Source organism: Nothobranchius furzeri, chromosome 17 (genome assembly GCF_043380555.1).
Source record: "Nothobranchius furzeri strain GRZ-AD chromosome 17, NfurGRZ-RIMD1, whole genome shotgun sequence".
NCBI lineage: Eukaryota > Metazoa > Chordata > Actinopteri > Cyprinodontiformes > Nothobranchiidae > Nothobranchius > Nothobranchius furzeri.
In genome coordinates, this window is record NC_091757.1 from 28,213,049 (window position 1) to 28,238,952 (window position 25,904).

Sequence of the window (25,904 nt, forward strand, 5' to 3'; positions counted from 1 at the left end):
ATCACAGATGATAGACCCACACTTTGATGAGTATGTTTCTGCAACCACAAGGTCTATCTGATTGCTTTGGTCTCATTATAAAGGTAACCACTGTGGGATTTGTAGGGATGTGTAAATATTAGTATATGTGTTACTGCTGAAGTGATGAAGGACATGGAACATTGTAAATGTTGTGTAGTGAACTGAACACCAGGTGGCAGCAGATCACTGCTAACAGAGGTGTAGTATAGAGTTCCGAAGAAGTTCTGCTGAGGGTCTCAAGATGAATGCTTTGTGTAATGTACGCTCATCGCTCCTGTTGTAGTAATGTTCATATGGATAAAGTTACTGCCTGCTTTGTACCAACTAGAAAACGGTAAAAAAGTACATTTTTAATTTTTCTTCATGAAGCTATTTGTCATGATTCATTTAATAGTAGTTTTAGTTGTGTTTAGAATGAGTAAAAAATGTCTTGTAGCTCAGGCTCAGCATTTTATTTTAGAGGAGCAGCTTGATGATATTTATTGATAGATAAGACATACTTTTAGTGCTACATTTTTCAGCCCCCAGGGAAATGCTCAGGCTTTATTATTTCAACCCCCCCCCCCCCCCCCCCCATTGATTTAAATATGATTAATGTGTTAAATTTCCACCCCTGATTTAAATGTATACCCATATTTAAATGTGGTGGCCAAAGGCGGGGACCTTGGCGGTCTGATCCTCGGCTGCAGAAGCTAGCTCTCGGGACGTGAAATGTCACCTCTCTGGTGGGGAAGGAGCCTGGGTTGGTGTGTGAAGTTGAGAGGTTCCAGCTAGATATTATCAGACTCACCTCAACACATCTGGCTCCGAAATCAGTTTCCTCGAGAGCGGCTGGACACTCTACCACTCTGGAGTTGTTCCCACTGAGAGGCGTCGAGCAGGGGTGGCATACTAGTTGCCCACATCTTGGTGCCTGTGCGTTAGGGTTTACCCTGGTGAACGAGAGGGTAGCCTCCCTCCTCCTTTGTGTGGGGTAACGGGTCCTGACTGTGGTTTCTGCTTATGCACCAAACTACAGTTCAGACTACCCACACTTTTTGGAGTCCTTGGATGGGGTGCTGGAGAGTGCTCCTGCTGGTGATTCCCTCTTTCAGCCGGGGGACTTTAACGCTCACATGGGAAGTGAGGCACACATCCCCCGATCTGAATCCAAGCGGTGTTTTGTTATTAGACTTCTGCGCTCGTCATGGATTGTCCATAATGAACATCAATGTTCAGACATAAAGGTGTCCATATGTGCTCTTGGCACCAGGATATCTTAGCCTGCAGTTCAGTGATCAACTATCAGCTGCCTCCTGAACTTTTATGGACAGGATTTCCAGGGAGCAGCCAAGGTGCTGAGGAGATCCGTATTGGTGGATTAAAGATCAGGTCTCTGCTTTTTGCAGATGACGTGGTCCTGTTGGCTTCATCAGAACGTGATCTCCAGCTTCTGCTGGAGCAGTTTGCAGCAGAGTGTGAAGCAGCTGGGATGAGAAACAGCTCCTCTAAATCCGAGACCATAGACTTGAATTGGAAAAAGGTAGAATGCCTTCTCCAGGTCAGGGATGAGGTCCTGCATCAAGCACGTCCAAAGAAGAGACCTAAAGGGAGACCCAGGTCACATTGGAGAGACTATGTTGGCTGACCAGGGAACACCTTGGATTTCTCTGGAGGAGCTAGCCCAAGTGGCTGGGGAGAAGTCTGAACCTCTCTGCTTAGGCTGCTGCCCCACGACCCGATGGATGGAGATCAGCAGACCACACTCATTTACATGAAAGAAAATACTTCTTGTTCTATTTATTAAAAAGGCTGACAAATATTAAATTACCAGCTGGCCTTTGAATTGGGTGGGTCGGAATTATCTAAAGGGTTTGATGCTGTTGTCATGGAAACTAACCCTCATCTCTCTCAGGTCAGCAGCAGAACACCAGGACTCAGGGAACTGGTGGAGATTCATTACAAAATCTAAATCCTGGATCCTGTTGGAACCCAGCTGGGATAAAAGCTGCGAAACAGAAACTCGGAGGTAACTGAAAGACTTAGAATATCTTATCAACATGAACTAAGATCACCAACTCAGAAGAATGACACATTTCTCTCCTTGAAAGGATTTAAACATGAACCGGGTCTAAATCATGTTGAATCTAGTCTGAATCACTTCTGACTTACATCTAAATTTGATCTAAGTTTGGTCTTAATCCCGTCTGAATCAGGACTGGGATTCTTCAGCAGAACATGGCCCCACTAGAGGACACTCAAGGAGACAGGGACACAAACAGCTCATCTTAAACAAATTCATCAGAAGATGCGGGAGATAGTGAAAGATTTTCCTGAGTCACTTCTCAGCGTTTATACTTGAGAGCGAAACAAATTACTTGTTTCCATCCCCCTGATCTGATTCAAACTTCCGGCCGCAGCGTTCCTACAAAGCATCAGCAAAGCCGTCTGAGTCTGATCAGATCAGAAACAGCACGAGGCCCACAGGAAGGAAGCAGTGGGTGCAAGGAGAAGCAAAACTTCTGCTTTTCTTTACATTTATTTAGAAAAACACACAAATCACGATAAAATCTGATGGTCAGAGGATATGAGATGTGGAAACAGTAGTCTGCTTGTTGCTGCTTTATTAAGTAAAACGTGCGTTTCCATAAAAGAACAATTAGAAACATGTTGTTGTTGTTGTTGGACCTTATTATTAAAGCTCATCTTGGACGGCCAGAGTTCCTGGAGAGAACACAGAACATCACTGGAGTGTTTGCAGGGTTTGTTCAGCCCTCACTGGACCAGTCGGCTCCAGCCTAAAGCACTTGTTATGTCCACATTAAGGAGGGAGGTCGAGCCCTTGGCCACAAATGGCTGTGACTATCTCGTAGCTGAGAACAGCCAATGGCGTTAGCTATGAATTGCTGTGACAGCACCCACTGCCCGGACGGACTCCATAACCACACCTTGTGGTTACATTAAAGGTTTTTTGATAGGTCAACACTTGTTTTGGCAGTTTACAAGTACAGTAATTGAAAAATGTGTTCATTTTTGAAACAGCTATTGTGCTACGGGCAGAGCGCCGCACAGATTAAACGTCAAATATGAACACATTTTTCAGTTACTGTACTGTAACTGTCTGTCCCTGTTGTACTAGACCGGACCGTCACAGCCATTTGTGGCTACGGGCTCATGGCTGCAGCTGCAATCGGAGCTCGGCCCTACTGACATGAAGCGGGGTGTTGGTGTTAGAGGCAGCTCACCTCTGTGACACAGGACGTTATCAGATACCAGTCCCTCCATCTTCTCTCTATGAGGACGTTCTGGTGCTGCAGCTCAGAAGAAGGAAAACATGCATGTTTGAGACATATGGTGAAGGACTAGAAGTTCTCTGGGTTCTGCTGTGGAAGCAGCCAGATGAGCTGCACAATCGCCTTTTCTCATCAGATTGAAATGTGGATACCTCCTCCTTGCTGATTGTCCTCGCTGGCTCTAACACCCAGTGCATCTCAGAGCCTGAGCTGACCTTGGATTTGACCGAGTCCGCCTACGTCAGGACAACCTTCCCAACTCACAGAGGCACTTCTTCCTGTTTTGCTTGTTGAACAGCGGTGAGATCTGCGCTGAGTCCAGGTTCTGTTTGTCCTTCCTGTCCAGAACCTCAGCTCCTGTGCAGCCCTGCTCTCTCCCCTCAGGCTGTAGCTGATGGGCCAGCGGGGCTTCAGGCTGTCTGAGGGCATCCACAGCACGCAGCCTCGTCTGAGGGCAGTGGGAGATGACCACTGACAGAGAGGGGTGAGACACGGCCACCAGACTGCCCCCTACAGGTGAGAAGGCAGTGGGGCACCAGTAGGAGTTTTTACAGCTGTTGCTACGCTCTGTGAAAAGGTCACAGCTGGGGCTGTTAGCCTTGAGTCTGACGGAGTCTGTGATGCTGTTGTGAGCCGAGTTGCGCTCACTGCCGCTGCTCTCCAGCATCGGCTGCCGGCCCAGGATGTGGCGCCGGATGATCTTACGGAAGGTCTGCCTGAACTCCCGGATGCGGTAGGCATAGATGAAGGGGTTGACCACGGAGTTGGCGTGAGAAAGGATGATGGCCACATACATGATCCAGAGGGGGGGGCGCTGGCACTGCGGGCAGAAGAGAGTGAAACAGTTGATGATGTGCAGCGGCAGCCAGCAGATGGCGAACAGGCCGACGATGATGGCCAGGGACTTGGCAGCCTGGACCTCCTTTTGGAGAGTGGAGCGCGACTTCTCTCCGTGGCATGCTTTCATCTCAATCAGCTTCAGCTGATGGCGCGCCGCCATGAAGATGCACAGGTAGATGGCCAGCATGAGCAGCAGGGGGATGAGCACACAAGCAAAAAAGTTAAAGTAGACCATGTACTCCATGTCAACCACTTCCTCAAACAGGCACCTAATCAGGCCCGGAGAGCAGGTCTCATTAGAGCTCCTGGGCAGCTTGTGCCAGCCCATCATGGGAGTCAGACCAATGATGATGGAGAAAGCCCAGCAGATGGCAATGATGCTCCGAGCTCGCTGGCCAGTCACCAAACTGTTGTACCTGGAGAGAGACGGGACAGACGTCAGCTGCAGTACCAGAGTCCTCTGGGAGACGTCTCTGATGAAAATCCTCACAGGAGTCAATGGCAAAAACTCCAAAACAGATAATTTCCTTCCCATTCAGGAATTACACAAAGAGAGAGATGAACTAAGAGGGCTGTTCAGCGGTTCTGAAGGGAAGGAGTCTATTTTGAGTGTGTGCAGTGTGGGAGAGCAGCTGAGACGTTTGGCTTGTTTCTGTCGCATTCTTAAGATGTGAAAGAGCAAAAGGTTAATGCTGCAAAAACATGACCCCCCTCCACCCCCCGCCAAGCCATCCCACTAGTGACACAAAAGAAAGCAGAGGAACCCTCACGTAGCGTCTCCTCAGCCGAAGGAAGGAGCCGTGTGAGTGGAAGAGGAAGGCTGCGTGGCTCGGTGAATCTCTGAGGTCAGCGTCCCAATGTGAAACCCACAACCCGTGCTGCAGCAGCTCTTATTAATCAGATATCTGCAGACCCTGGTAGGTCGGATCTAAGTCTGATGCTGCTGTTACCGCAAAGTCGGATTACTCAGAGTGTTACAGGGAATCGCACAGCCTGCAGAAGCAATCATAGCTGTATTTATCACAGCTCCAGGGGGACACACTCCCATGGGACCCTCCACTTTTGAACTCACTCATTCAGCCAAGACTTCCTTCATGTTCAGGAATTAAATATGAACCATCTCTGTGAGATTTTTACTGCCAGAAGCCAAAAACAGACTAGAGGCCAATCATTACTGCACATGGTAAAACCCAATCCGACGTGAACTGGGCTAGGACTCTCCTGAGAGCCTCCCAGCATCACACAGACAGAGGTGGGTAGTAACTAGTTACATTTACTCAGTTACATTTACCTGAGTAACATTTTGAAACAAGTGCACATTTAGGAGTACTTATACAGTATTTTACTTTAGATTTTTATTTATTTATATATATTACCCATTGAAGAGTTGGATTGGTGTCTATTGTTTTGTTTTTTATAATTTTTTTTTTTTACTATTTATTTTCTTTAAACAACATGAGTTTACTCATAACTTTATATTTCTATCTATCAGGTTAAATAGTTTTAACAAATGAATTCAGCTGGTATAAGCTGCTCAGTACTCGAGTAGCCTTCTACCAAAGACTATTTTACTCTTCACCGAGTTTGGTTAGATTAAAGTAAATCTACTCTTACTGGAGAACAATCTTTTGATGACTCTACCCACCTCTGCATACAATAGGACCACAATCTATCAGGATCTGCAACAAAATCCCCCTAAACTTGGTCCTAACCCCAGGAGCTCCACAGGGATGTGTGCTTAGTCTTGCCCTCTTCCCCTGGACTTGACAAGACCTTTAAAATCCCTACAAACGATGTTGGAGAGCAGAACGGGTAAAATCAGGTTCTCCACATTGGTGCTAGCTTACTAAGAGAGTGTAGTAGAGAAGGGGGAGGAATATATGAAGATATAAAAATAACACTCTGTAACTGGTTGTTTGATATAATTTCTAGAACACAAACCCACATCTGCAGCTTGGACAGATGTTCATCATAAAAACATCTTAATGTTAGTTTGAGACGCAGTAAAGCCAGTACTAGTACGTTTGTGTCATTCAGCATTAGAATTAGTAATATTTATGATATTATCTGATTATAAAGCAGGTCTGGGTTCAGTCTGAGCTCTGTGAAAGTATCAAAGTTATTCATCTACTGCTCTGATTCAGATAGACCCTCACTAAACCTCAGGTCGTGTCTGCAGGGTCTCAGCTCTCTAAAAGTAATTAACACAATGCTATTAGCTGCAAGTGACGGGAGTCTTCTTGTGCACTGACCTGAGTGGGATCTTGATGGCTATGTAGCGGTCTACGGCGATGGCCAACAGGCTGAAGATGGAGCTCTGTGTGAGAACCAGCACAAAGCAGGCAATGAACAGACAGCCGAAGAAGTTAAAGCAGAAGCCGGTGCTGATGACGATGGCGAAGGGAATGGCCAGGACGCCAACAGCGATGTCTGCCACAGCCAGGGAGACCACGAAGAAGTTGGTGATGGTTTGCAGGTTGCTGTTTAGGCACACGGCCCAGCAGACCAAGACGTTACCCAGCACAGAGAACACGGCGATCAGCAGCTCCAGGATGATGTAGATGGCAGAGGCGGCGAGGTCGTCAGGCATGGTGACACAGACGGTGACGTCACTGATGAGGAGGGAGGAAGCCTCCCAACGTCCATAGCTGCAGCCTGCCAGCCGCTGAGCCTCCACACCTCCAGTGTCTACTCAAACGTCCACGAGCAGCACAGAAACATCTGCTCAGATCCAACAGCTGAAACTGGTCAGGAATCCTGAAAAAGCTCCTCTCCCTCTGAGCTCCTTCCCATCAGCGCTGCTCTCCCATGATTCCTTAACGGGATGAGATGATGCCATGGACAGACATCACTGGAACGCTGCTGTAGGCCAGACGACCAGAAGTAAAACAGTATTAAACAAAGTGACTGAATGTTGGCTGCAAGATCTGGTTTTCAGACACTTTTACTTCCTGTCCTAGCTTCAGATAACTGATGTTCCTGCTTTGATTGTATGATATGGGTCTTTATTAAAGTCTCTGTTCCTGTTCAGAGCTGTGGAAGTTTTGCCCGCTGATGCTTTTATACACAGCCCCTGTTGACCCTGCAGAGGAGCAGAGGGGCAGTTTGTGTCTCACTGTGCATGTGAGCAGAGACGAGCGACAGCAGCGTCACCAGAAATCACACGCTGTGGTACAACGGTACTCTGAAGGTCACTGACGCTGGACCAGTTTTCTCACACCGGGAGTCGTCTCGGTCCGCAGGAGCGGATCCTAAAAGATCAGGATGCTCTCTTATCTCAGAGAGAGTCCCAGATACGAGACACCATGTTTCTGTGGTGCTGAACTCCCTCGGAGGAAAAGCTTTTTCAGAGATAACAGCTGTGCTGGAACATAAAGGTCTCTGCTCTCCCAGTCAGGCTTCCCCCTCTGAGACGAGTTAAAGACCTTCTTACAGTCACAGCTCGTGTTTTCACGTCGGCTTCTGTTGCACCGGTCTCACATAGAGATGTTTTGATGGCTCAGATGTTTCTATAGATTATAAAGATGCATCAACAGCCATGTGAGGACAAAAGGGACACTGTGGACAACTGAGGACAGCAGTGATTCTCCCATGACAGCTGTCCTAAAATAGAAATACAAGGCACTCCTGGGATTAAGTCTGGGAAGTGGGATCCCACCTGGAAGAGGAACATGCCCAAAGCAACAAGACTGTCCTCTACAGAGTCCTCCATATGATTAAAACACGTTTTATGTATTTTTATTTCAGTCCCAAAAGTTCAGAATAATATTAGTGCAGGAATGTTTGATTTTATAAGCCGATATCGGTATTAAAATGTAATATTGGAAATTACTGGTATCAGTTTTTACTTAACGACTCTTCAGCTACTTCTCCTTCTCAAAATATTAGAAATGCAACAGATCTTTCAGGAACTACAAGTGAGCCAGATCAGAGTTGAGCTTCAGAGGACAGGATTTGTAGTTTTATTTCCTGATATTTGGACATCTCTTCTCTGATTGGCTAACTGCAACACGACTCAGTCACTGACTCAGTTTGCTCTGCAGGGTTGATGTTTTATCGCCACAAGTACCTCAAGCCTGGAAGAGTTCTGCTGTGTGGTGGAGTCGCTAATGCTAACAGTTAGCTTCTACTAGCTGAGACGTCCTCTGCTGTTTTGTCTGGACGCTAAACCGACAACAACCTTCCCCGTCGTGAGTGAAGATGGCTGACCCCATGAACGTTAAAGAGGCGTTATGGAAGTTAAATGTCTTCTTCATACAATCTCCTGCAATGCCCTGGTCCTGTAGAATGAGCCCTGGCATTTTTACTGTGATTGCCTGTTTTTCTGTAAAATCACAGAAAAAGAGAGCTGCTCGGGTCGAGCAGGCTGCTTCATGCGCGTTCACGCCCAGGCATAGCCCGTAGCTTTTGCTATCCATAGCTTTAGCAGCAGAGAGTGAGGCAGTGCCAACTCAGCGACTTCGTCGCTGTTCCTAACGCCTAGTGATGAACCTAGCTACATTTCTGAGGACCCTTAGCTACTTTCTTCTAGATATTTCCTGCAAATTAGCAACAAAATAGCCATTTTTGCTCTGAACCGTTCTTTGAACGTTGTTTCAGCTGTCATCAAGGATATAAATGTTACAGATACAAAAGACGTCACTGATGCTATAGCTCACCCAGTAAGACGTCGGACTCTCATGATGAAGCCCAGATTCAATACTGGATGTGAACATAGTTTATTTAGAGTTTCTTTTTTACATTAATGGTACAGAACCAAATTATTTAATTAATTAGCTACGCGTTCTCCTGTCCTCTGTCCTCCAGGCCACACACACACACACAGGACTATCTCAGCTGTTATTTTCATTAAGGAGTGTGCACGTACAGCATGCACGCCTCGTGCACGAGCCTACTATTGAAGCTGCCGTTACACTTTTGGCCTGAGGGGGCAATCGCGAGCATAAAAATTCAAAACTCCATAAAGTCCCTTTAAGTGACAGTGTGACGTAGATCTGTCAGGATTTTCTAATCCTGGAGTTTCACCGTCTATTTTATACCAGAAGCTAAAGCAGGAGATAGGTGTAGGAAACTATTTTCATGTGTCTGCATGAAGAGTGACTGATTATAATCGGGAATAATCAATAAAATGGTTACCAGTCAACCACACCTTTAAGATAAAGACAGGCATTTTACTAATGAGACCTCAGAGAAATTCAGAGAAATAAAAAATGTCTGAACAGAAGAGCCTGACATGGTTCTCATGCATAGTTATAAAACCCCAAGTCCTCGCTGACTAGAGGACTTGCAGCGTTCATAGAACAGGAACAAAAATATTTTCCATTATTAAACAAACAAAACCATTTTCTGTCCCACGTCTACAGAGATCTGACATTCATGTCGATCTAACAATGTTTTTCAATCAAACGTGATTGTAGTCTTCATGCGTAAAAGTCACCAGAAACATTAATCTGGTGATTTCAGACCGTTTGTGGACAGGACTGGTTTAGAGGAGCAGTTTCATCCTTCAGCTTTGAGTTTTAACGCCTAGATCTGGAGCTCAAATAACTAAAACACACAAGTAGGTGTTAGAATGAACGCTTAACCACGAGAAGGTTTATAGTTTATTCACAGTGCCGTTTGGAAAGCATCACTCCTGAGGAGTAACGGAGTTCTCTGGAAAACCGAAGCTTCTCTGATCTTAGAAGTGAGAGATAAAAGGGACCTACCTTCCCGATGCTCCAAACTCTCTAAGCCCCAAAACTAGCGCTGATAACCGGCTTTGGTCCCCGCTGCAGCTCGAGTTTCCGCCAGGACGTAAAGAAACGTGACGTCTCTCTCTCCTTCCAACACGCTCATGTTTCTGAGTGAGTGTGTGTGTGTGTGTTCGTTCTTGTACTTACTACATACTGAGGACCATTTTCCCGACTGAGGACATTTTTTTGGTCCTCACTTTTTTAGAAGCTTACCAGTTGGTTATAGAGAGATGTTGAGTTAAGTTTTAGTTAAGGTTAGGAATAGATCAGCATTGGTTAGGGTTATGCATAATAGTCACAAAAATGAATGGAAGTCAGTGGATGGTCCTCACTATGATAGACATTTGTGTGTGTGTGTGTGTGTGTGTGTTCTTGTACTTACTACATACTGAGGACAATTTTCCTTACAAAGTGAGGACATTTTTTTTGGGTCCTCACTTTTTTTAGAGGCTTACCAGTTGGCTTTTAAGTCACTGGATTGTCCTCACTATGATAGACAGACGTGTGTGTGTGTGTGTGTGTGTGTGTGTGTGGGAGGAGACTCACTCATCCAAACGGAAGCTCTCTCCTGATCAAACACACAGCAAGACAACAATCGTGTGTTCATGTTTTTATTGAAGTCCACTTCAGCTGATTATCAGGATGCATCTCTAATACTGCAGATCGGTTCCTTTAAATACACTCAGTCTTAATTGTCATTATTAATCAGTGATACTAAAAAGAAAAATAATCAAACAGCAAAAGTGGTTTTGTAAAACTAAAGGCAACAAAAAAATAAGCCAAATTAAAGCAGTTTTAGTGGATATTTTAGCTTCAAGTAAACAATAATAATAATAAATGTAGCATGATGAGCGGCATTTACCCATAATGTAGCTTGTTTCTACATCACTGCCGGGCCCATCTGACCCAGGATCAGCTTCAGAGTAAAACACCAACACTAAATAACACCCAGGCTGTTTTTTTTCCAGGGTCTTGTGCCAAACCTACACTACAGACAGCGTACAGCTGAGCCTCCACGTGGACCCAGACCCTAGCGGTGTCACAATCATCACTAATAGTGTTTCTAAGGAGGCACAGGCAGAGGCGAGGCCGTCCCACTGAGACACGTGCCTGGGCAGGAAAGCAGAGTTCAAAACGTCACATTTTCAGTAGCAGAAGCCTCGGCTGGACTCTTAAGGCAAGGAATGAGTGATATAAACGAGCTTATCTCAGTGCAGCTACTTACTGGGCGTGCAATCGGTTCAGACACGCACACAACGCAGGTCATTCAAGAAACAATGCAAATAAATAGAGAATGGTAATGTCGAGGCACATTTAGCACACACAGCAGTTAGAGGGCAATGGTGGAGACTGGTTTCAGACCAGTGCAAGTATCCCTGGTCTAACAAGGACCAGTCAAACAGAAAGGACCCAAAAGTTGAATAAATCAGTGACAGAATGATTCGTTCAGACGTCGGTTCTGATGGTTTAGAGAGCTTGACATTGAGTCGCATGGCATCACCACACTCATGTTAGGATGTTAAAGATGGAGGACTGGCCCGTTTCCACTAGAGGTGAACATCAGTCTGTCTGCTTTCGTATTTTGATCTGCATAAAAGACTTTATGAAGTCAGAGCTGATGCTAAAAAACCCTGGGCCAGCTCTTCTGGGCTCCGTTCTCCCAGCATGCACCACCAGTTAAACGGCGCTGGCCCTCCAACACACCTTCTAAAATCGTTCCTGAAACAGATATGTGCATGGGTGAGATGTTTCTGATGGAAAAAGCTGGAACTGAACTACCTCATGGTGATGCCGTGTGTTCTATGTGCCAAACGTTCTAACTAAAGCCTGCAGAGCTCACACGAGTCTGACTCCACTGAGTTAGTGGTGCTGAAATGGTGCTTTTGTGCTTCAAACACATCCGTTTCATCCTGGAAATAAAAGTTAAAAAACATAAAATAGAAACGTCTCTGAAGCATATTTGGCAACTTGTTGAACGGTCAGCTTTACAAACTGTTTCCTCGCAGCTCGTTTCCTGGTTTCCTGCATCAGAACTCACACAGGCACTTGGTCCTTTGAAAGGCATTCACACAGAGACGTCCAGAAGACTGGCAGCGTCTTTCCAAAGGGAGGGGCTTTTAAGTCGAGGGGACTTCCCACATCGGTAACACATTTGGATAAAAATCCACCCATCATCAAAATGAACGGAGAAAATATTCCACTTCCTCTCAGAATAACCTGGTTGTGGAAGACAGACCCAACGTCCTGGAGACAGGACGAGACGTTTAGGACAAAGGCACTCAGACTTGGTTGCTTTCAGCTCCTCCTCCTCGTTAGCGTCGCTCCTCGTGGCGTGCTCATTCACCAGTAAACATGCAGACGCTCCCACGCTGTGTGTGTGTGAGGCGCAGACGAGCACGACGACTGCTGTGGAATGAGATCGGTGAGGTTTAACGTGACCACGGGGGGAGGCAGAGCTGCTGGGAGCTCAGGAAGGCTGATGTGGCTCTGACTGTGCTACAGGTGCATTGTGGGTAAGCCGGTGAAAGTCAGGTCTCAAAGTACTTGTAGATGGCTGTGACGTACGTCATGACGCTTTGCCAGTCCGGCCGCTCCATGTGGACCATCTCATTAATGTCCTGAAACAAAACAGGAGACGACGTCAAACATGGGATTTCTGTCCGAGCTGTGGACATCTATGAGGGACACTCGGCTAGAAATACAAAAGATGGATAAAGGAAGCTATAGAGACGTATAGGAGACGTGGATGTGGGACCATGAACGGAGACAATGGAGTTTACTAACCCCCAAATTCCACTACCTCCGCTCCGGTCCGCCCCCGCCTTCCGTAGCCGCTCGCTTCCGAACTCAGTTTTTACTGGTACCCGCTCTACAACGGCTCCGCTCCGGTGCGGAGACCTGAGGTGCACAAACAGGCATGCGCGGGATTTTCGAGATCTTGCGATACAGTCCGAGCAATAAACGCGGAAGTTAGATCCAAACGGCCGTTGTGTGGGAGAAGCATCGAAATGAACTGTTTAATCTGCCCATCATGTGTGTTGAGAGATCAGCAGTGTTTGGATCAACAAAGTGTGACTACTTTGATAGTGGAAACTGTATTTATGGCTTACTTTTGTGCATTTAAAGTTCAACCGCCATTGATAGTTGTTAAAAGTTGATAAACCTGTGCATATGAAACAAAAGACGCCTTTTGTTTATCGATTTATTGTGAAAAACGGAAGTTGTGCTTGCTCCTTTTCCTGTTGGGCGTTTGTGATTTCTGTCCATTTACTGCGGAGGTGCTCCGGCGTCCGGCGAAAATAGGATCGATTCTATTTTTGCCGGACGCCGGAACAGAGGGCGGCGCACGGCGCCACACTGCCGGAGCACGGCCGCAGTAGTGGAATTGCTCTGATTGACTACAACGGGACCGATTTTGCTCCGGCGTTCGTGTCGGAGCGGAGCGGAGGTAGTGGAATTTGGGGGTCATGGGACTGCATCGTCGGAGAGGGGAGAGCGGGCAGCAGAGGGCGACAACGTCCTCTGCTGCCCGCGGATAAACGGAGTAGGAAGTGACGCCACCATCAGCGTCAGCTCTGAGGAAGTTTTGCAGTCGGCAAACAAACCGTCAGCAAGGTAAAGAAAAACCTTATCTGTGTTTAAAAAAGAACCAAAAATGTAATTAGGGACAGCCTTGCTGGGGGATTTAAGGGGTTGATAGAGAAGGAAACAAATCCAGTCCACCTTAAATAATTACTAGAATGACTCACCACCTTCCTATCACCATCAGAAAATACTTTGATTCTACTGATTTCTGTCAAATTCCCATCAAACTTCTTACTAGTTCATTTCAAAACTAAATTCCCTCTGATGTCATTTCTAGATTTGTCTGCAGACAGAAAAATAGGGTGATTTTCTAGTAAACCTCGTCCCTTTCTTGTGCAGGATGACGAGTTTACTCGTGCAGAGCAGGACATGAGTGGCTCTAGGAAGTCTGTGCACCAGATGTGAGGTTTCTGAGCAGCTCTTGTGCTCGGCGGTTTGTTTTCTGTCTTTGAACAGACCTAGCTTGCTTCCTGCTCCTTTAAACGTGCACCAACTTTATGCCTCGGTGTTAATTCTGAGCATGAGGAGAGGTTTGTGAATGTTTCACTGCCTTTGGCTCACAGAGGAAAAAACAAACAAACACATTTTAATTCAAAATAAGAAGCAAGCTCACCAAAGTACATTTGATGCCGACGCTTTCTGCAGCCTGGAAAGCCAAGGTGAAGTTCCTCCTCTGAGAATAAAGGGTGAGAGGTAAAGTGAAGGGCTGATGACCTGATGAGGGTTCGCGCGGTTGCTCTGAACTCTACTTGCCTTGTCTTGTCCGGTGAGCTCCTGGTACGGGATGTGAGCAGGCAGGTAGGTGTGGAGCAAAGCACAGAAGGCAAGGCCGTCGTTCCAGCTGCTGCTGAAGTTCGTGATATCGATGTTCTGACAGGAAAAGACATTTAAACTTGGATTTACTTTGACAACATTTCACAGCCAAACGAAAGAGACACTGGGAGACGGATCCCTGATCCTGGCGAGAGCAGCGGCTTATCACAGATCTAACGGGTCGCTGCTGAACAGAGGGACAGCTCCTTAATCTGAACGCAGCGCTGGGATTTTATGTCAACAGTCAGCATTACTCATCCATCATCTGCTCAGACATCAGACATCATTAACCCAAAACGCACCGGGGCTCCAAGCTCAAATCTCCTCATCATTTTCCTTCCCAGCACTCAGAAATAAATGCTTGGTGTTTGTGTTTAATGGCCCAAACGTCCTGGGGAGGACTCAGGACACCATGGTAACCAAGACCTGCATCCTGTTAAATGCTCAGTGTCCATCAGGGCTTTGTTCCTGTCTCGTCTAGACAACAGAAGGGCTCTAAAGGTTGGTTTATGCTTGACTCGCACAGCTCCGCGCGGCGAAATTGCGTCATTTTAACAACCACGCCCCTCCACCGCGTCTCCGCACGGCCCAAACTTTCCGCACCGCGCACCTAGGAAAATTTCTAACCACGCGGACAGACGGACGCGGAAAAACATGGCGGACCGGCAGTAACTAGTATGGTAGAGGTTCGTAAATACAGACATTTGTATGATTCAGCTCTCAGAGATCACCGTGATCAACATGTTGTTAATAATTCTTGGAGAGAAATAGCTCGCACTGTCGGAAAAGACGAGAACGCTGTTAAAAATGCTGGAATGCCATGTTGTAAACAACAGTCATTTTTACTTCTACTATGGTGTAGTATTGGATGCATGCCATGTAGAGCTCCATGCTGCCCCCTACAGTTTGGGAGAATATTGGCTCACCGCAGAGACGAGCCGCATGAACCATAAACGGTGCGAGTTGTGAAGCGCGTTCCATCCGCGAGCCGCATCACCGTGCGGAAAGTGAATGCATCAAGCATAAACCAAGCTTAAGTCAACACCAGACAGAAGTGTGCTTGAACCATCCTCATCCCTCCGGTTTGAAGGCTCTCACCGGGTAGCCCTCAGTCTTCTTCTGGCACCACTTCAGCAGAGCGTTCCTCTTGGAGCCTCCATACTCCCTGGCCAGCGCTGATAGAGGGTCCTTCCTCTCTTCTCTGTGGCGGAGGCAGAAACATGGCAGCCATATTTTAAAAAGACATTCTGCATGAGAATCTGGTTCATCTGCTCAGGCAGGACCTGAGCCGAGATCGCTACGTCTCCAGTATAAGCTGTGGTACCTGAGGCGACTGCGTGTTGTAGGGGTGATGGAGGCGGTGGGGGAGGAAGACGTTAGGGAGAGTGGGGAGGAAACTGCACTCATAGCCATCAGGGAGGAGGAGGAAGCTCCATCAGGAGCTGACATGTCCCTCTTGATGTCCTCACCGCTCCTGCGTGACACTGCTGGGGACAGAAGGGCAGACTCATGACTCAACCGATTCCCAACTGATCCATACCGAGCTTCAGAAGGTGTCTGACCTGAAATGGCCTTAGTGGAGTCCATGTTGGAGACCCTCTGGAGGGCAGGAGGGGGCCGGCTGCATGAGGTTCCCCTGAGAAGGTGTTCAGCTGTGGACACATCACAGGATGGACATGAAACTGCTGTGTGAGTGAAAACTGATGCAGCAGGTCAGGAAAGAGCCACATTCCAGTCTCTATGAGTTCGGGGAATACCGGCGCTGGAGGATGCTTCGCTCAGCAAGAAAACAATAAATCTGAGAAAAGTAAACAACATGGGAGGCTATGGCCAAAAGAGCACGTTCACATAAACCACTTTAACCGTCCAGGCCTCCTCACTTCCCTCCTCTAAACATGCTAGGGACACGCCGACTCTGGATGTCATGAGACCGGAAGAGCGCCACTTCACTGTCGTGACGACGAGAAACAAGGAAGTACCTGGCATGCTCATGTCCGTGTAGCTGGGCCTCTTATCACTCAGGGAGGAGAGCGGTTTGTTGGTGGGTAGAGACCCCGGGATGGAGTGTCTCTGAAACAGTCCGAACAACAAAGACCTTCAGCAAAAACACAACCTCGTCACAGCTACCGGCTGGTGGCTTCGGGTACCTGTATGGGAGAAACAGCTGCTGCTGGGGGCGTCTTCATGGGACTGGGGCTCAGGGGGGTTCTGGGTAACGGGGGGGCGGAGACTGTTGGGGCCACAGAGGCTCCATTGGTGGGCGGACCTGCATTAAAACAGAGGAGGGTTTCACCATGAAACCAGAGCTGTTTCTAAATCCAGCATGCTAGTGCTGCCAAATCAAAGCATAAACCTAATTGCACCGATAATAAAAATGAACTATTATTATGTTATTAATGAAGCCACCATCACCAGTAACAGGGCGTTCTGGTAAAGCCGTACCTTGTGAGGCACTGTCGAAGCTTTTGATGAGCGTTTTGACGGTGGGGGAGGGCTCTGAGGAGGTGGAGGAGCGCCGGCTCAGACCCATACCCTGTCTGAGAGCTGCCAGGTCTCTCTCCACTGCATTCATGTAGTTGTACACCCTTCCTCTCTCCTCCTCCTGCCTGATGACACACAGCACAGAACAGTCCGTACGTTTACAATCACTTTAACTCGACAGAGATGAAGGAGGCACTGTGAGGACCGAGTCAGCGTGACCGGAGGACCGTCCTCCACTCCTCGGTTCTTACTTGCGGCTCTTGACCTCGTCCAGCTCCTTGCTCAGTTTCTCTGTCTTCTCCTGAGCTTCCTGCAGACGACGCCGCAGATCTCCAATTTCCTCCTGTGCTTCCGATTTGATGTCGTTCGCAATGACCACGGCCGTCTGTAGATCGGCCTGGAACTGGCGCCACTCCATCGACTCCTCCTGTGGACAAAAGACAGCGGCGTGTTGAGTGTGAGCCCAGACCCAGAAGGCAGCTCCAGAACCCCTGGTCTGCTCTGTCTACAAATGTTTGGATGGGAGCTGGAAAATCAGGCGTCTCATTAAAACACTTACGGCCCGGTAAACCTTCCACAGGCAGAACAGATCCTGTTGCCTTTTCAAATTTAAATCTGCAACTTAAAGCCTTCAGTTTACGCTGAGCTGTGCAATACTACAAACCCGGGATTTCACCTTTATCACAACACCGCAGTCACATAACCGAGCAGCAGTAGGGTGGACTCTGCTGGCAGTAATACGTGCACACACACACACACACACACCCCAAGTGTGAGCGTCTGCTTACCCTCAGCCTGCGATGAAGCGTCTTAATTTCCTTCTCCATGTCGTGTTTCTGATCTTGTAGCTTTTTTACAGAATCTGAAAGAAAATAAATCAAACACACATGCCTGATGTTGGCTGACACTAAAACACAACTCAGACATGCCTAAACGTGCTTCTGCTTATCTAAACTTTACCAGATTAGGATTTGTTACATAAAATACGACTCATCGATTCCTGTCTGGGTCATAAAATTAAGGAAATGGATCGAAGGACAAATACTTTGTATTGTTTTCCACTTTTTCTATAAAGAAACTTTCTTTTATCTGCACTTATTCTTCAGCCTCAAATAAGTAAATGTTTAGTGTGTCTGCATCAACACCTGTGCAGGTGGGACATCTAACCCTAACTCCAGCATGACTGCAGCCTGGGCCACACCAGACCCACTAATGAAGATACTTCTATAATAACTGGATGCATCTTCCTGGGTTCTGGTGCGGTGGTACTGGTCCATGAACCTGCAGACTGGGTGCACCTGCAGCTGCAAAGAGACTCAACAGAAAGTGTGACGCTGGTTTTGCTGCTTGCTTCCTGTGGGGCTGACTAAACAACCGCCGCCGGCTGGCAGCTCACTCCAGTACAAAACTAAAGGTTCGATCAGGTTTGGGTTTGGGCCCGCTTACTCTCCAGGTCTGAGATGATGAGGTTGTCGTGGAGTTTAAGAGCTCGGTGCTGCTCTACTTCATCCTCCAGCTCAAAGATGGTTTCCTTCATGTCGGCGATCTCTGTGTCTTTCTCCTGCAGCTCCACACGCTGTTTCTCCAGAGCGCGATCCTGCTCAGCCATCTGCTGCTGCACCTGCTCCTGGAAGTCTCTGTACTCTCTGTCCAGCTGCAGACACAAGGAGGAGAATCCTTCTTTAAATTAACTACAAGCTTTCAGACAATTGAGGGACTAAAGTGGAAATACATCTGTGTAGGACCAGCCTGAGAGGTCTCACTAACCTTGCTGAAAGTCTCCTGCAGCTGGTTGAGTTCTACATGTGCTTGTTCCAGCTGCTCTTGCATCGCTGCAGCCTTGGCTTCAGCCTCCTCTTTGCCCAGACGTACCCCCTCCAGCAGCTGGCAGATGTCATTCTTGTCCCCTGCCGTGTGGAGGGAGTACAACTCGGCCACCCGCTGCCTCTCCTGCTCCAGCTGGGCTCTACAGCGGCTCAGCTCTGCCTGGTCATTGCTCATGGCCGCCTTGTACTCCTCTAGCGCCGCCGCCAAGGCCGCTCGATCCTGCCTCTCCGACTCTAGAATGCGCTCCATCTGGTGGTTCCTCTCCTTCAGGGCTCTGATCATGTCCTGGGCCTCAGCGTTGTCCTGCTCAGCCATCTTCAGCGTGTTGGACAGGTGCTGTTGTACTCCCAACAGCTGCTCTCTCTCAAAGCGGGCATTGTCTGCCAGGTCTGCGTAGCGCTGCTCCAGTTCCAAGTAGCGACCACTCTTGATATCCTCCTCCAACACGTAAGATATATGATGTTCATCCAGAAGAGAGCGCAGGTATTCGATCTGTCGACCATAGAGCTCCAACTTGTCACTCTGCTGACACAAAGAGTCCATGAGGATGACCTTCTCTTCTCCGAGCCGCTCGTTCTCTCCATTCAGCTCCTGGGTGATTTGCTGCAGGTCAGCCAGCTCCTGTAAAGTGGCCTGGAGCTCCTCAGACGTGCTGTGCTGGTTCTCCTCCATCTGGTGGATGCGTTCAGTCAGACATGCTACCGACACCTCGCTGGCATTGCCACTGCTGCCCCTCCTGGACCGCTCGGCGCTCTGAGCACACTCGGACTCTGATGACGAGGAAGCTCCAGAGGGTGCATCCAGAGCATCGTCGCTGGAGGTGACCGCCTGGTAGACCTCACTGGATTCACTGTCGAGGTTGTCTGCGGAGCCTCCATGCTGCTGTCCTGTGAGCAGATCCTCCAAAGAGCCGGGGGCGGAGCCTTCCACGGACGAAGTCAGCGTACCTGTGCAGCCACCGTCGCTGTGTGCGCTGCTGGCTACCAGGTCTGGACTCAGGGAGGAGTAGCTGAAAAGTTTGTCTGAGCCATCCAGCCTCTGCTCCAGGGAGAAGCCCAAGGCGTTGAGCCGGTCTTTCAGCATGCGGTTCTCGCTCTTGAGCAAGTTCAGCTCCTCTCTGATAGCCTGGTTCTGCTCTTGTAAGAGAATCAAAGTGGACTCCACGTCCGCAGCTGTGATGGCTGAAACCTGGGGCTTCTCTTCCTCTCCGGCTTCTTCCTGCGCAGGGGGGTGTTTACCCCCGAGGCCCAGCTGGGCCCGCATGTCCCTCAGCTCGCTGCGGAGATGGAGGATCTCCACATCTTTACTCTTAGCCAGACCGAGCAGGTCTTTGACTTTGGCTTCCAGGGCCACCTTATCGCTGATCTGACCGTCTGACTTAGACTTGCACATCCGGCTCTCTGACTCCACCACGTGGATCTGACTCCGGGAGCGTTTTCCAGAGGCGGCGTCTGCTGCTCCTGCCCCCGACGCCAGCTGCTTCTTAGCAGCTGAAGTCCTTGATGTTCGAAGGCGGTCTCGAGATGAATTTGGCTCCTTGGAATTCGTTGTTGTTGTTCGCTTCGACACAGAACCTAGACAGAAAAGCACATTTATAGTTTGGACACAGAAGAGGACAGACTCACCTGTAGAACTGAATGGGTACAAACCTGAAGTCGTCTTTGGCTTGCTTTCCAGGTTTCCGGCACTTCCAGTAGAGGCAGCCTTCCTGGTCTTAGTGGCAGTACTGCTGGATGCAGGATTCCCCCCAGCCATAGCTGCTAAAAGATCATCGCTGCTTTTCACCTGGAAGCACATCAACACAACACAACATTCAAACCGCATTCAGCAAACCCAGCAGCTCAGTCCCTCATCTCTCATGTGGGTCACCTTGGGCAGAGGAGCAGCAGCGACGCCTTTGGCTGCAGACTTCCCGGTGCCGGCGGGGGCAGCAGCTTCAGACTTCCCTCGATCTCCGCTGACCTTACTCGCCGCTGGCCGAGCAGACTTCTTCATGCTGAGCTCTCTGGTGCAGACGCATTTACAGCTCAGTCTGTAGACAAAGGAAGGTGGGAGGAGAACGGTAACGCACGTCAGGGCGAGCAGCGATGGCTCCAGTTTTCCAAGAGAGGAATTCTTTCCGCGGAGACTTGTTTTTTCCACTGCCGGGACCAAATCTAAAAACTTCTGTGATGTGAGGTTTATTCAGAGGTATGAGAGGTAGGCAGGGTTAGGGGAGTTGATGAATGTGTCCTTGTTGCAGTGACACAACTGTAACAAACGTCACTGCCTCCACAAGATGGCTCTGCTGCGCCTGGGAGAGGCACCAGCACCGATAAAGCCGTCGCCAGCAGGCAGGTACAGTTAGGGCCACTCTGCTCATGATATTGTTTCATTTTAAAACCTGAAGAACAGATTACTTCCACGCTCTGAGCTGCGTTCAAAGACGCGTCTTTAATTAGTACTGCATTCTTCCACACATTGCCTGAGAAGAGCCTGACGCTGGAGTTTTTACCTCCACAGTAAACGTATTCATTTGGCAGCAAACGAGGTGTTGACTTTGGCTCAGAGCATCAAACAAAAGCTTGTAGACGAGAGCTGAACCTCGGCGCGGACACGAGCAAAGAGAGGGAAGGAGTAGATGAACAGAGGAGCTGAGGTTGTTGAGAACATGCTGGGCTGAATCTGAAAGCATGATATGAGAATACATCAAGACTTCTGTAAACACTCATAACGGGGCGACGGTGGCACAGGAGCTGAGCGCTTGCCCCGCGTTTGCAGGTTCGAGCCCCGCTCAGTCTGTCGCTGTGTCCTTGAGCAAGACACTTAACCCACCTTGCCTGCTGGTGGTGTTCGGGGGAACCGGTGGTGCCCGTGTACGGCAGCCTCGCCTCTGTCAGTGCGCCCCAGGACAGCTGTGGCTACGTCGTAGCTCATCACCACCAGGGTATGAATGACTGGTTAAGTTGTAAAGCGCCTTGGGGGGTTCCAGGACACTAGAAGGCGCTATATCAAATACAGGCCATTTTTACCATCTAATAATAAACTAATAATAAAGCCAGCATATGTTGTTTAATTATGTTAAAAATCTAATGAGGCTGAACGTCAGCGTTCTCCACCAACAATCCTAAAAAAGCGGAGTTTATCTCAAACGGACATTTGAGTTTCAACAAGGCTTTAGTAAAATACCACGAACTAAACAATCCTCCACGTTTAAATAGAGAACACCTCCCAGCGCTGCTGCTCTGTGGGTCTGCCTTTGGTTGGTCATTAATAAACAAATACATCCATCCATTATTTTAACCACTTCTCCTCAGTTGGGTCTCGGGGAGTGGGTGTCTCCTCCAGCCGACATTGGGTGAGAGCCCAGGGAGGCCCTGGACAGGTCTCCTGTCCATCACAGGGACACACAGAGACAATATAGACTCTCCAGTCAGCCTAACATGCATGTTTTTGGCTGTGGGAGGGAACCGGAGTACCCAGAGAAAACCCTAGGCTGCAGCCGGGATTAAAACCTGAAACCTTCTCACTGGGAGGAAACAGCACCAGCATGCAGCCAAAACTAATGCAGAGAAATGAAATATGCGGTTTGATTCTTAGATGATTTGAATAATAATTACTGATAAATTTACAAATTACAAAAACATTGTAGTGTCAGAAAAAATAATCTAGAATAATTTAGTTTAGTTAGTTTTAACATTTAATTCAATCCAACTGGAGCTGGAAGACAAGTGAGCAGCAACTGGGACCACAGAAAAATCAGGTGGTAAACATCTCAGACCGCTGGAGATCAGCGAGGAAGGAAAACAGACCTGGAAAGTTCATTTTATGTCGAGAATCTCCAAGCACACATCAAAATGGAATTTATGAGAGGCAAAAATGTTCCTAGTGATTATTATTTATGAGCAAAGCACTGGACAACCCCATTTAGGGCGTAGATGTTTCTTTAATGACCAGAACGATCACTAATAAGATCTGAAGCTTACCAGCTGTTCACTGGAGCAACATGAAGCTGCTCCACATGAAACCTTACAATGATGGAGAAGCAGTCGTGCTACACGCAGGACGAAAAAGTCAACACTAAAATAAATAAACATGACCTTAAGTGAACTCTGCTCTACGTGACCAAACTTTGCTTTTCTCATCAGGACATTCAACTAACTCCTTGTTTGTCTCTGGTCCCAGCTGTCTGTGTGCATCAACCACAACAGTCAGGGACATTTTTACCAAGCTGCAGCAACCTTTTCTGAAAATGGCACATGGCCTGTATTTGATATAGTGCCTTCTAGAGTCCTGGAACCCCCCAAGGCTCTTTACAACACAATCAGTCATTCACACCCTGGTGATGATGAGCTACGATGTAGCCACAGCTGCCCTGGGCCGCACTGACAGAGGCGAGGCTGCTAAAACACTGGTGCCACCGGTCCCTCTGACCACCACCAGTAGGCAAGGGGGGGGTTAAGTGTCTCACCCAAGTACACAATGACAGCGACAAACTGAGTGGAGCTCGAACCTGCAACCTTCCGATTACAGGGTGAGCACTTAGCTCCTGTGCCACTGAAAAAGGAGCACGGCCTTTCTTCACTGGGTCTGAAAGACGTATGTATAGTTGTGTATATTTGCATCCAAACACACCTCAGGCTGTCTTGAGTCTAGAGGATAAAAACATCCTGTTTTTCTCTGCATGTGAGTCACTGAACAGCGTTGGGCTGACTTTGGCATCCAAAGGAAAAATGGGTAACGTCTTGTTAAACAACACAGAACAAAAATGCCTAAATCTATCAGAAGCAATTCTGTTGTCAACACAATTATCTACATGACCAGCATGTGCTGTTCAGCAATAAAGAGGTCACTGACATTTGACCCAACTGAAATCAGGCCTACTTGATCCGAGTTCTTAATGAATGCAGTGGATATGACTGAAGGAACTAGGGAGCACAGTCTTCCTTCACAGGAGCCTGAGAGGAAGACAAGAGTCAGGGTAGAGAAGGCAGTGGGGGGTGGTATGGTCTTGTAAATACCCCTTCACTGCTCCCCTCCCTTATTTATGCTTTCACTGCAGGGAGGCATGTCCTTGTCATAACATCAGCTTCCTGTGGTGGCGTCTCCCATAAAAAAAATAAAAATTCAAAAGTCAACTTAACGGGGCTGACTGTGCACGGCGACATCGGTCTGCCTGGGACGGAAAGACAGCCAAGCCTCAAGTTTACCAAAGCATTTTGTTTTTATTAGACACGGCTGGAATGTCATTTATCTATTTTTACAACCCAGCCTTCAGCATCAACCGTCAGATTATTCAGATAGAGACTGAAAATGCCCTAAAAGATTACACTGTGTGATCCTGATGGTCACAATCTGCATCGAGATAAATATTTTCACAAGTAGAGTGGTGATTTAATCAATTCCTCTTTATCAGCTAAGGAGAAGATGTGCAGGAATGAAACAGAAAACTGCCTCTTCTCAGATGCTTGTGAAATTTACACCACAAAAAAGCACCGAGGCAAAAAACAGCTATAAAACTAACAAAATGGCATCCAAGCGGTTTTATCTGACGCACAGACTCAAAAGGGACTCAAACGGGACTCGCTGTGGAGTAAGAACATTTTATTTTAAGGTAATTCACTAATAACCCAGCTAGCTAGCTGATTGTGTTGTCAGGCACGTAGCTTAAGTAACTTCCGGTTTGGTATTGCGCTTTCAAAACAAAAGCACAGAGCTAGACACGTTGGCACAACTAAAACGTTACCTGAATCTATGACACATAAAAGGTCAGCGTGTGAAAATATAAACATATGCATGAACCACAATTGTGGCGTTGTAGTCTGTGATAATATGGCTACAAGGATAAAATATTCACGTGAAAGTGAAAAACTAGTCAAGCCATGAGGTCATATCGCTAATGAACATTACGCTACAACAGAGTTGAACGAAATCTCTTAGTGCTAGTCATCATGAAGGAAGTTGAAGTTGGTCGATTTAAACGCCAATGAACTCGTGAACGCCCATTACTTTCAATCATTTAGAAATGACTGAAACAACGGATTTATTTTGAAAAATATTTTCTACGTGATTAGCTAGCTTGACAGCTGAACTACGAGCGATTCTGCACATAAAACAATATTATTTTTCTTAACACAAACAAGGCGTCTTTATAGGTTTACATCTATTTAGAGTGACTACTGTGTCTTTATCGGAGTTATTTGACCACATTAAACTATAAAGAAGCTCAAGTAGCTAACGCTATCACTGAGCTAACATGGTTAGCATAGCTGGGACAAAAGTAAGGAATTATTTCAGTAAACACATAAAGTAATAATCATACCTTTGGTTTCCCTAATCATCCCAATTTGACATGTAAATTACGGCCAGACGAATGTCCATTTGTGGTCTGCACAGCGATAATCCGGCTGCTTGTACAGGCAGCATCGGTTCGGGACATCACCTCCTTTCTGGATGATCCTCTCGCCCCCCTCTGGTTGCATCACGTCAGCAACATCACCCTGACCAGGAGGGACATGACATGATTAATTCACTCTTATCTCTAAACTATTGTTGGAGCAGGACCAGGACCTACGTGTGCCACGAAAGTTACAAAGAAAAGTATTAGAATGGTAGATTTACAGCAAATGATGTGTGAATGACTCTTGCTTAACAAGAGCGCCCCCAAGGGATGGGGGTGGCCATGGCCACTTCTGGAAAATTGCAGCAGTTTCAAAAATCTTTTTGGTTAATTAGAACAAAATTGAGTAACAAGACACTTTTTGCATCTATCTATCTATCTATCTATCTATCTATCTATCTATCTATCTATCTATCTATCTATCTATCTATCTATATATATATATATATATATATATATATATATATATATATATATATATATATATATATATTGCACTTTGTGTATGAAAAATTCCATCAACCTCTATTTGCTCTCTGAGCAAGAGCATCTGCGAGCTCTCTGACTCTATTTTAACCTATATATGTCGATGATTTTAACTCAATCAGACTCAGTGATGAAACACATGCTTCCGAAGGAGGGAATGAGGGGTGAAGAGGAGCCAGACAAAGATAAAAGAGATAGTATAAAGGCTGTGATCTGGTGTTCTTCAGCCTGCAGCTATGGCTCTTCAGCCCCCTGAAGGGGCTCTTTAGGACTTTGGTCAAGGAGGAGTAGTTTAGCAGGTTTCCCACCCACATTCTTTAAGATCCACAGACATGGGTTTATTTTTTTGCATCTGAATGACAAATAATTCAAGAGGCTTAGAGTGCTCCATGTGTACTCATTTTAAATTAAAAATAGAGAGACGATTCATCATTACAATGTACACTCAAATGTTTATCATCTTAG

General features: G+C 47.2%; 2 protein-coding genes across 4 annotated transcripts; both read right to left on the reverse strand.

Annotated features, from left to right (window-relative positions):
- Positions 1-3,311: 3,311 nt before the first annotated feature.
- On the reverse strand, positions 3,312-6,951 carry adora2aa (adenosine A2a receptor a). The gene is made up of 2 exons (XM_070546354.1): positions 6,386-6,951; positions 3,312-4,549 (listed from the first exon to the last, which is right to left on the reverse strand). The coding sequence occupies exons 1-2, from the start codon at positions 6,721-6,723 to the stop codon at positions 3,535-3,537; spliced, it is 1,353 nt and encodes a 450-aa protein (XP_070402455.1). The 5' UTR covers positions 6,724-6,951; the 3' UTR covers positions 3,312-3,534.
- Positions 6,952-12,247: 5,296 nt separating this feature from the next.
- specc1la (sperm antigen with calponin homology and coiled-coil domains 1-like a) lies at positions 12,248-25,091 on the reverse strand. Of its 3 annotated transcripts, none has more exons than XM_015971870.3 (16): positions 24,876-25,091; positions 20,444-20,606; positions 20,224-20,359; positions 18,515-20,148; positions 18,194-18,401; positions 17,536-17,609; positions 16,999-17,174; positions 16,709-16,872; positions 16,414-16,532; positions 16,246-16,336; positions 15,829-15,918; positions 15,591-15,750; positions 15,365-15,467; positions 14,207-14,323; positions 14,067-14,126; positions 12,248-12,486 (listed from the first exon to the last, which is right to left on the reverse strand). In XM_015971870.3, exons 2-16 carry the CDS (start codon positions 20,567-20,569, stop codon positions 12,397-12,399), a joined length of 3,348 nt encoding a protein of 1,115 aa, XP_015827356.3. In that variant the 5' UTR covers positions 20,570-20,606; positions 24,876-25,091; the 3' UTR covers positions 12,248-12,396. The 3 variants fall into 3 exon arrangements, with proteins under 3 accessions (XP_015827356.3, XP_015827354.3, XP_054587198.2); XM_015971868.3 differs by having other exon boundaries at positions 15,591-15,753; XM_054731223.2 differs by having other exon boundaries at positions 15,591-15,918.
- Positions 25,092-25,904: the final 813 nt, after the last annotated feature.

Coding starts and splice junctions, on each gene's coding strand:
- specc1la (XM_054731223.2), bottom strand. CDS start 20,569: ATGAAGAAGTCTGCTCGGCCAGCGGCGAGTAAGGTCAGCGGAGATCGA. Junction 14,127..14,206: donor AGCTCACCGGACAAGACAAG/GCAAGTAGAGTT, acceptor CTTTATTCTCAG/AGGAGGAACTTCACCTTGGC. Junction 12,487..14,066: donor TCGGCATCAAATGTACTTTG/GTGAGCTTGCTT, acceptor GTTTTGTTTCAG/GACATTAATGAGATGGTCCA.
- adora2aa (XM_070546354.1), bottom strand. CDS start 6,723: ATGCCTGACGACCTCGCCGCCTCTGCCATCTACATCATCCTGGAGCTG. Junction 4,550..6,385: donor GCCATCAAGATCCCACTCAG/GTCAGTGCACAA, acceptor GTCTCTCTCCAG/GTACAACAGTTTGGTGACTG.